This window comes from Hibiscus syriacus, unplaced genomic scaffold (assembly GCF_006381635.1).
Source record: "Hibiscus syriacus cultivar Baekdansim isolate YM2019G1 unplaced genomic scaffold, ASM638163v2 tig00002237_pilon, whole genome shotgun sequence".
Lineage (NCBI taxonomy): Eukaryota > Viridiplantae > Streptophyta > Magnoliopsida > Malvales > Malvaceae > Hibiscus > Hibiscus syriacus.
In genome coordinates, this window is record NW_024061918.1 from 6,826,033 (window position 1) to 6,837,399 (window position 11,367).

The following is an 11,367-nucleotide window of genomic DNA, read 5'->3' on the forward strand; positions in this document are numbered from 1 at the left end:
GTTAATACTTTTAGGGATCATAAGAAAGATATGTTATGTTAATTGTGGGTTGTCTGTTGGAAGAAAAAGATAGTACCTTGAAGGCATAGGAAAATTCAAGATTTTTTTAGGAGGAACATATAAGTAAACGGTTGAGAGAACAAAGTGTGGTAAAGGATTTTTTTAGAGGTGTAACTGATAAGCTTGGCATATTGAAAATAAGGTGTTGAATAAATTTGGATGCAAGCAAACAATTTTAGTTCTTAGTAGAAATGAGAAAAAAGTTTTAATGGATTTCGTAACTGAGTTGCTTTTATCATTGAATAAAAAGGATTCAATCTGAGTAATTGTGGAGCAAGTAACAAAGACTATGCATTACATTCCTGTTTGAACTGATATTTTTATGGGGATAGTCATACTACATAGAGTACCATTATTAATTGTATCTGAGGGGATTAAGTTTTACCTCAAGGTTTTGGAATTATTTGAGCAAGGTATTTGGAATTTGATTAAATTTTAGCGTTATTTTCCATCCGCAAGTAGTTGGTTGATCTAATAAGGTTAATCAACTTTTAAAAGTTATGTTCAGACTTGTGTGATCAAGTTTAAAGGATCAGGAGAAAATGGTATACTAATTTGAGCAAGCATAAGTGTGGATTTTTCTGAGTTTGTATTGCTTGGCCTTGCAAGCACAACTAAGAGGATAAGGATTGATAAGAATATAATCAATGATTATATTTTCTCCAACTAAGTTATTGAGGATAGACAAATTACTTAATTGGATTGGTAAGTGCCAAGAAATGTTAAGTGGTTACAAATAATATTGATAATATTTCAAGGTTAATATGATTAGAATTTAGTTAAGATAGTGTTGTTCATAGAAATGTGTATTATAATTATAGGATGTGTGTTTGCATAAGGAGAAAAAGTTTTAAGTTACGTTGTGAAGTTACTAAAGAGATATGGAAGAAATCATCTGATTTACAATATCCAGTTAACAATAATTGGAGATAATTTGTTGATAAGAAACTATTAACTTCAAGGTAAAAGATGTTATATCTATAAGGATCTCAAAAGCCAAGGGTATGTGTGGAATAGAAGGAGTGTAAAGACAGGATATAGATTGATTTTTTTAATGAGAAAGTGTTTATCAATTACAATCATTAAAGGTTAAGTACAATACTAACACGATAAGGTCAGAAGATACTTTCATTTTAAGAGTACTAAATAGGAAATCGCCTTTTAAGATAAATAGTGTTTGATTGTATAATTAAATTTAAGCCTTTGATGTTGGATCAATTTAAGGATCTTAGGAGATAGATGGAATTTTTGTACTTGTTAAGTACAAACAAGTTACTACTAAAGTCTGATGAATGTTTATATACCATGGATTAAGTTGTCGTTGAGTTATTTTTAAGTGAGTGGCATGTTAGTGAGTTTAAGAAAGATATCATGATAGCTTTAAGTGAAGTTTAATGTATAAGAAAATGTCGGGCAACCTTAGGTTGGTTCGAATTGAAAGATAGAGACTTAGTGCGGCCATATTTGATCAAAGAAGTTGAAAGAAAATTGAATATTATTTAAGACAATTTTAAATTAGCTGATAATCAACAAAAGTTCTAAATGAATTTGAAGAGAAAGGAAATTGAATTCTAGATAAGTGATGAAGTGTTTCTCAAAGGCTCGTCTTGGAAGAAGATTCTCTGTTTTGTATATAACTGAAAGTTGTCTCAGATTTATTAGATCCTAGGAGATCTTAAAGGAGTTGGACCAATAGCCTATCAGGGAATGTTGTCACCAGAATAGAAAGGATTCACAAATGTCTTTTATGTTTCGATGCTCAAGAGATATTGATTCGATCTTTTTCACATCATAGAATCGGAAGAAATAGAAGTGCAATTTAACTAATTATAAAGAAGAAATAGTATATGAAGCTTAATAACTAAGAAATTTGATGATTTCGTTACTAAGAATGTTTTGGGTAATCACAAAGAGGAATAGGTGGCGTGGAAACGTGTAGAGAATGTAAAGGGAAAAGTTCTTGATCTTTTTTGTACAGTGAAAATTCAAGGATGAATTTTCATAAGGGGAGATTTGTAACTCCCCAAACATCTGGTTAGTGACTAAAGTGTAAGGATTTAAAAGTTAGTGGTTATATTTTGATAAATTTAAAGTTCAAGGACTAATTTTGGAAATATGTTGTCTAGGAATTATTATCAAAGATTGAAATATTGAAGGGCAAAGTGGTATTTTGAAAATAAATGAATTTAAAATTCATTTTAAAGGTATTTAACATGTGGGATAAAGAGAGACAAGGGAAAAATAAATATCTAGAAGCTTGGCCATCTTATTTTCTTTTTTCTTCTACGTGACCCTACCCTTTTGCTAAGGTAAATGATTGAAGTTGGTTGTTTCTTTTATTTTTGATATGGTTTTGGTTCTATAAGTGATATAGAAGCTTAATAAAGTTTAAAGATGAGTTGAAACCAAGAGATCAAGGATTTAATGGGGATTTAGTAAAATGGGTGTTAAGGTGAATTTTTGATATGGTGTAATTTCTGGAGTTTTAGTGATGAATTTGACTTGTTAATGATTTAACTAAAGAGTTAGGAGTATTATAAATGATTAAGAACATGTTTGAAATTATGGTATGATTTTTTAGATTCAAGTGTTTAAATGAGGTTTTGGATATTTAGGAGTATTAAATGGAGATAAGTTGGTTTCTATGAATGAAGTTAAGTTTAAAGGTCTAAAGGGAGGTAAAAGTAGGATATTTAGATAAGTTTTTGGTTAAATTTGAAGTAAAAATAGCAATTCTTGGCATGGAGTATTAATACTAGAAGAAAAGTATCGATACTTCAAGGCAAAATTAGTGGATTTCGAAGGGTGGTATCGGTAATGGTTGATTAGGGTATCGATAATGAGTTGGGAGTATCGATACTATTAGTATGGTATCGATACATTTTCAATATAAATTTTCAGAACGTCAGAATGGTCTCGGTACCATAGGGGGTATCGATACCAATGAAGGGAAGTATCGGTATTGTAGTGGTAGACTGATACTACTAACCATGAAATTAGAAAATAAGTGTTTCTTTCAATTTAAGTTATTATGATTGAGTATAAGTGATTCGAAGTACAATATTGATTTTCGATTGTTTTGTGTAGACGTTGAATTATATCAGCTTCCGGTCAGCTCGACGTTATAAATTCGATAAAAAATATTAAGGAATTCGTTTAGGACTTCAGTGAGGCAAAGGTAAGTGCAACTTACTTATTGTATACATATTTGGAGGACGGCTTATAATGTCAAACTCAAATGTTTTTAAAGAAATGATTTGTATTATATTATAACATATATTTTTATGACTTGATTTATTAAATTATTTCGTTATAATTTTGGGTATGAATTACCCAAAATATTTGTATACGAGAATTTGAATCATTCTACATGAAATACTATAAGTATATGCTCTATGAGTAAATGTTTTATATATGAATAAATGATGATTTGAATAGTGTTATGGTATATGCTATGAGTAAATGTTCTACGTGAAATGAAATTTGTGAATCAATGATATGTGAATATGTGCTAAAAGATATTAGTTGTGGAACTATTATACTCGAAATGTGATCTAATTATATGAAACAAGCCCAAGGTATATGTGTGATAATTGGAGGTATAGTTGGCATGCTAAGATTCGAGTGTTCTATGTGGTCCTTCGAGATAAAATTATGTGGCACTTCGGTACAAACCTATATGGCACTTCGGTGTAAACCTATGGTTCTTTGGGACAATTATGTGGCACTTTGGTTCAAATTACGAGATGTGGTGACATCATTAGTGAACAACCTCAATGTACTCAAATATCTATAGTTCTCAATAGTATACATTGGGCTATTGTTAAAACAAAGTTATATAAACTGAACAAGGGATAAAAGTATACATTCTTATTAGGTAATGAAAGTTGAATCTTTTACGAAATGTGTTCTACAAAAAGAGTAAGAAACTATTTTATAATGTTTTATTTTACTTGTATTTGATTCATTAAGTCATAGACTTAGCGCGTGACTATTTCACACGTTGGTGCAAAGAGCTTCAAGGAGCTAGTAGACTAAGCAAGGGAAGGACAACATACATGTGAAAACTTTCAGATCAGAAAAATGTAAATTGTATATGTTTTGTTTTTTGAAATGTTGTTGGCATGTACTATAAATGTTAAATTTTAGATGCTCTGATATGTTTTATAAAAAAATGTTTTCATTTGTCCAATAAAAGGAAATATTTTAGTCAAATTTTCAGAGAGTCAAAGAGTTGAAGTTAATGTGACACCTCAGAGTCGTATCCAGGTCGGGTACGTGTCGGGGGTGTTATAGAAGCAACCGTGGCAAGGTTTTTATCTGGCTTAAATCCTGAAATTGCTAATGTTGTTGAATTACAACATTATGTAGAGATTGAGGAGATGGTACATATGGCCATGAAAATTGAACGATAAATTAAAAGGAAGGTCTTCAATCAGAGTAGCCCAAGTTCGGCCACCAAATGGAAACAAGAGCCTAATACTTTCTGAAAGCCAACCACAATCCATGTGAAGGATAATGTTAAGGGATCCAAAATAATACAAGTGGGTGAATCCAACAAGGGTAAAGAAAAGCAAACATACACTTTCGAGAGCTCCAGGGACATTAAGTGTTTTAAGTATTTTGGAAAAGAACATGTTGCAAGTCAATGTCCCAACCGAAACACTATGATATTACTAGACAATGGATATGTTGTCTCAGATTCCGAAGAACCTGTTCATGATGAGGAACAATAAGCAATCTATGAAGAAGAGCCAAAAGAGATTGTTGATTATGGCGAAATGCTTGTTTCAAAGAGGTGCCTCCAATCCCAATCAATCAAGGAGGAACTACAAAGAAACATCATTTTGTTCACACAAGGTGTCATGCCAAGGACAAGGTTTGTATAATGATTATTGATAGAGGGAGTTGCACAAATGTAGCCAGCACTATTATGGTAGATAAACTTGGCTTGAAAACCTTAAAGCATCCAAATCCATACAAACTCCAAAAGCTCAATAAAGGAGGTGAGTTAAATATTACGAAACAGGTCCTAATTCCTTTTTCAATTAGTAGGTACAAGGATGAGGCACTTTGTGATATTGTCCATATGCATGCTAGCCACATTCTACTCTGGAGGCCATGGGAGTATGACAAAAGGGCCATTCATGATTGTTATCACAACCAATACTCCTTTATGCATGAAGGACACAAGGTAACTTTGGAACCTTTGACGCATAAAGAAGTCCAAAAGAGATCAGATACATATGTGAAGGAGTGTCAAGGCCTTGCGAAAGGACAAACTACCACTAAAGATTGAAGGTGGACAAGACATGAAACCTAACTTCTTCATGAAGAAGTATTATGGGTCGTTGCTAGAAAATGAAGGGGTTCTAACGAATAATAGTGATAGTTGGGGTTCAAAGTCATAACTCTTCATCAAGGATTATGATTCATGTCTTCAAAAGGTAAGTACCCTTCATTTGAAACATCATGTCTCTTCACTTTTCAGGGAAAGCCAAATGAAAGGCCACTTCCAACAAGGATATGCTTAGAAGAAGATCATTCCAAAAAGATACATGTTGGTAATTTATATTCTAAAGAAAGACCTAATAGGAGATCTTGTGAAAGGGTACCTATTGGAATAACACATTCGTCCAAAGGATACTTTCTTTTTACAAAAGGACACAAAGCTAAGCATTTGGAAGAACACAATGATAAACACATCAAGCATATCAAAGGCTTCGATTTGAGGACAAATCGCCCTAAAGAAGGGGGATGATGCAAGCATGTTTTCACCACATGCAAAGGGAGTATTCTTAAATATCTTAATACTTTACTTACTTTTTATCATTCTTATCATATATGAAAGAATCATTCATATCATGATAAGGTTGTTAGTTATGTGATTTAATGAGTAAAGTAACTTAGCATATCCACATCTTTATTATTGATGCACAATATTATTTCAAGTATGTTAGATTAGTATTGCATTCATTTAAGCATAATTTAATTATTTCATGAAATGGCAGCATGCTTAATCATTCATTTATTATATCATTTGCATTCATTTCAGCTCATAAGTCTTATACATTAGCTTACACATGTTATATCATTATGTACTTAGCTCATGACATGCATTCATAGCTCACAAGATCATATTCATGCACGACATCAAGGTAATTGGATCATACAAGCTCAATGCCTTTGATTTACCTGGTTTTCTTAGCACATGTAGGTACATGGAATCATGGCACACATTGGGGCAACTTGTTGGAGTATTTGGAATCCATATGCAGCTCACAAACATTATGGCAGCTCATGGAACATAATGGGAAGCTCAACTCAACTGGAGGAGCTCAAGGCTAGCTAATCTAAGCTAGTTGGACTATTTGAAGACAATTTACTGAAAGAGACAACAAATGTAGTTGAACATAGCTAAAGGTGATGCTAAGGAGCTTGGGAGTTCATGGCTAAGAAGATCCTTCACCACCAGCCCTTGCATTGCTAGCTAGCTATACACTTGCAAGCTTGAAGGTAGCACAACTCACGCCCAAGGTTGCTGCACATGTTTGGTCTTTAATCACATGCCTAAGGCTACACCATAAGCCTTCTAGAGAACCATGTGCACGCCTTATGACCAAAAACCATGTGCCAAGCATGTGGACTTCTCCTAGGCGTACCAAACACCAAACAAGCTAACCATTCATCAAAGGCTCCTAATGTTTCATTTAGGCGCCAACTTAAAGGGGTTCAAGCACCATTCGGCCAAGAGACATGCCCCCTCCATTCAGCCCAAACATTATACCCTTCAATTCATGCATGTAATTAATTAATTATGTCATTCTAGAGGGACACAAGGACTGGTCGAACCACCATGTATCCATTCGGTCATGTCCTTTCAATTTCTATAAATAGGCTAGTCCTATTCATTTGTAAACACACTTTTCATATAATTTAAAGTGAGATTATTCTCTTTTCTCAAGTCCTTGTGACTTTTATCAACTTATCAAGTAAGTTCTTACTTGTGGTGTCAACCTCTATTCCATTGATACTTGTGGTTCCTATCTCTTTATAGATAGTGGGTCCAAGTCTTTTTCTACCATCCCTTAGAGAGATTTGTAAGGCTGGGTCTTTGCTCATTGTAGCATTGGTTCTTCCTTGGTCTTTCTAAGATACTATCCTCACCAACCATCCTTTCTTTCATAAGCCATTTCATAGCCATATCAATCTACTTCCGCTACCAACTTCATAACATAAATAGCCCTCCATTTCACCTTTACATCAACTACCAAGCCATCTATTTGAGTCATTCACTTATACAGGTTGTTTTGCTTCCTTCTTAGATCCACAATCAATTTAAGGTATGAGTACCTTACATCAGACACATTATTTATTTTTGGTTTATTATATTTTTAGGTATTTAAAGATTTTTTTGTTAAAAATAAGCATCTAATATTTTCTTAGTTATATTTTTAGGTGTTCACGTTAAAAATATCGTTAAGTGACGTGCCACGTTCAATTTTTAAAATTATGTGTCACTTAACGATTTTTTAACAGTAGGCAGGTAAAAGTGTAACGAAGAAAATATTAGACTCCTATTTTTAACAAAATAAATCTTTAGGCGCCAAATTCAATTTGAGATTTAGTTTTTAGGAGTAACTCTTACATAGGGGTGAGCAAAACTCGACTAAAAAACGAGTTTTTCAATTCGATTCGACTAAAAAAAACTCGACTCAAATTAACTCCGAGTTGCATGTTCATAAACTTGACTCAACTCGAAAAAATTTCAAGTTCAATCGAGTTGTAAAAGGTAACTCGAATAACTCAAAATTTTTAGTAATTAGTGGATTTATTTTAAAGTTTGAGTGCAGTCATTGGACTTTGTATGATGTATGTATATCACATATGAAAAAAAATATGAGGAAATATATTTCTATTATATATATATGGTTATAGAAAGTCATTTAATGGGAATTAAATATTATTATAAATGTTTACAATTAAATTTAAACAGAAACTCAAAAAATTGACTCGACTAAAAAAAAATTCAAATCAAGTCCGAGTTGTAAAATAAAACCCGTCAACTCGAAATATTTTGACTCGACTCGATCGAACGCTCAACCCTACTCTTACAAATGGAACTGGTTATTTCTCATTCGGGTAAACTATAGAATTGGTCAGTTTTATCATTTTCTATTGAGTGGTCATACGTTTATAAAACTGAAACAAGAGTAATCAACTTTGCCTTCTTATTTTACACGTAATACGAAAACATGGGTCTCCTCGGTAAAGTGATTATAAAGTAAAATATGTTATAAATACTCTCAATTATTTGACAATGAACGCTCAATCACTCTGTTGCAATTGTTGGTACTCAAACTCGTGATCTCTAAAAACAAGAAAGATTCATTTAACCATTGAGATAAGGTGATTCGTGCTTAAATATCTAATGAGTTTTATCTTATTTATTTGGGTATATAAATATTAAAGCTTTTATGTTAATTTTGACCACGATGTCCATTTTATTACATCGATTAAAGTGAAATCATTTCTAACACAGTAGATTTTCATAGTAAAATAAACACTTTAACTAATTTTCTCTATTTATTTTACTTGTTAATGCTAAAAAATTTGTTTTCTAGCAGCATATTTTCAATAATTTAGAAGTGATATAATATTACTATTGTTCAAACATGTCTCTCATAATAACTAAGTATATTATAATTTCTCAAACCTCAAGTGTCACACTAAAAAACCAAGGTTAGTATTTTTTTATTGTGATTATTCAAAATTTTAATTTGGCCTAAGATATAATTTCGAACTTATTTGAGAAAATTATGAATTTTAGGGATTAAATTGAAAGGATTCTGAAATTCAAGGAAAATGTAAAGTTTGGAAAGTTTGGTGCTATTTATGAAAAGCCCTAAACTTTGATGTTTCATTCCATAATTTTCCCAATTTTAATTTAATATTTAAAATTCTGTTCTCTTCATCTCTATTTGCATGAACCCTTCCCTCGGAAGAATCCGATATTATTAGAGTTGTAAATGAAACGAAACACGTCATTAATTATTTGAGTTTAATTTGATTAAAGTTCAATTAATATTTAATTTGAATAGATTCAGTTTGTTAAACATTCGAAACAAACTACTTTAAAGACTGGCCTGCTTAACAGAGGGACCATCTTTAAATATTGTATACTATATTATTCTGCATTATAGTTTACATCAGGACATAGTTTTACAGAGCAGTCAAGGATGCCCTGTCCTAGGGGAAATGTGGTTTGGCAATAACCATGAGATGTTCTATCCTATGCATTGTGATGCCGAAGTTTTCTCTAAGATCCAAATCTTTAGCTTCAGTTCCCGGTGGAAGCTCCCAATTAAAGCTATGGAGTAGCTGCGCCAATGCCAACTCAACACTCAGCGTGCCAAACGTTACAGCTGGGCAGCTTCTTCGGCCAGCTCCGAACGGTATCAACTCGAAATCTTGCCCTTTGAAGTCGATCGCACTATGGAGAAACCTTTCTGGCATAAACGATTCCGGGTTTTCCCATGACTCTGGATCTCTCCCTATCGCCCATGCATTGACGAAAACCCTTGTTTTGGCCGGAATATCGAACCCGTCGACCGTAACATCTTCCATCGATTCTCTTGGGAGTAAGACCGGTGCTGGAGGATGCAACCGGAACGTCTCTTTAATGACAGCTTTCATGTATTCAAGCCGAGGCAAATCAGTTTCTAAGACCACTCTTCTTTCCCCTACAACTTTCCGGACCTCCGCTTGAGCCGTTTCGAGCACTTTTGGGTTCATGAGAAGTTCTGTCATTCCCCAATCAAGAGTTATGAAAGTGGTATCGGTTCCTGCAGCAAACATGTCCTGCAAAAATCTATAATTAGACGTATGCTCATTCTCTAAAAACGACATGTACGAAGCTCGTACTCACCAACATGATGGCTTTAACATTGTCCATGGTGAGATGAATCCCATCAGATTTGTTTTCCAGTATGTCAAGCAAAACATCCAACAGGTCCTTAGTGTGTTCCTGGTTACGTTTATGATCTCGTCGAATACGGTGTTCGTTTACGATCTCGTCGAATAACCGATCGAATCGCCGGAAGGTGTCCTGGAGTTTCGGTTTCAAACCCGTCAAGCTGTGGATGAACTCCATGGAAGGGAAGAAATCTCCAATGCTAAACCCTCCAAGTAACTCTTGATACTCTTCGAGCATCTTTTGGAATCCATGGCAATCATATTCTCCTCTATGTGAGAAATCTCTTCCTAATGCAACTCTACAAAGATTATCATTTGCATACAATCCTAACATTTTGCTTAGATCAACAGTAGAAGAGCAAGATTCTTGAACCCTACTGATCAATCGAGCAACCTCTTCTTCTCTAACAAAGCTAAACGATTGAACTCGTTTAGCACTCAATAGCTCAAGGATGCAGAGTTTCCGGATATGTCTCCAGTAAGCACCGTAGGGGGCGAAGGCAATATCAGTGCAATTATAGAACAAATGTTTAGCTGAAAAGATGGTCGGGCGACTGGAAAGTGAAAGGTCGTGAGTTTTCAACACTGCTTCCGCCATTTTAGCCGATGAAACCACCACCGTGGGGACCTGGCCGAGCTTCAGGTATAGTATTGGGCCGAACTTGTTGGACAGGCGGCGGAGACACATGTGGGGGTTGGGATCACGGAGCTGGTGAAGGTTTCCGATGATGGGTAACTTGGGAGGGCCCGGGGGAAGATTGGGTTTTGTTCTGGTAGAGAATATCTGTTTGAAGAGAAATTTTAGGAGAAAAAGAAGGAAGGTTGATGATGCTAAAAGCCATGGAAGGGAAGCCATTAGTGACGATTGGAATGGCAAGACGGAAGAGACGACCTTTCATTCACCGTCCACTACACGTTTAGTAATATTCAGGAACGTTATCTTTTGCTTATCAACACTCGTCCTTTGTCAAAGCAACTAACCAATGAGGGAAGAGCCGTTCATCCTACACTGATTTCTGATAGCGGCTTATCATTATTGAGGATCGACTGTTGAATGTTTGGTCACAAATTAGAACTTTGTAATATATATATATATATATATATATATATATAAAAGATAATTCTACTGCATACGTCGCAGATTACAACGAATCATTAAAACGACTTATCGAAACACATTAAAAATAAATTTATCTTTATTATATAAATATTAAAAAGTATAAAATTATTTATTTATTAAAAATAAATTTTACAATGACGGAAGGATACAGACGTTCATCGATTCTGATGGTGACGCTTATCGTGGATCGTCGATCGAAAACACTGTTACGG

At 34.0% G+C, this 11,367-nt stretch overlaps 1 protein-coding gene across 1 annotated transcript; it reads right to left on the reverse strand.

The window, feature by feature from the left end:
• Positions 1-9,236: 9,236 nt before the first annotated feature.
• On the reverse strand, positions 9,237-11,013 carry LOC120142631 (cytochrome P450 71AP13-like). The gene is made up of 2 exons (XM_039157170.1): positions 9,989-11,013; positions 9,237-9,921 (listed from the first exon to the last, which is right to left on the reverse strand). Exons 1-2 carry the CDS (start codon positions 10,889-10,891, stop codon positions 9,310-9,312), a joined length of 1,515 nt encoding a protein of 504 aa, XP_039013101.1. The 5' UTR covers positions 10,892-11,013; the 3' UTR covers positions 9,237-9,309.
• Positions 11,014-11,367: the final 354 nt, after the last annotated feature.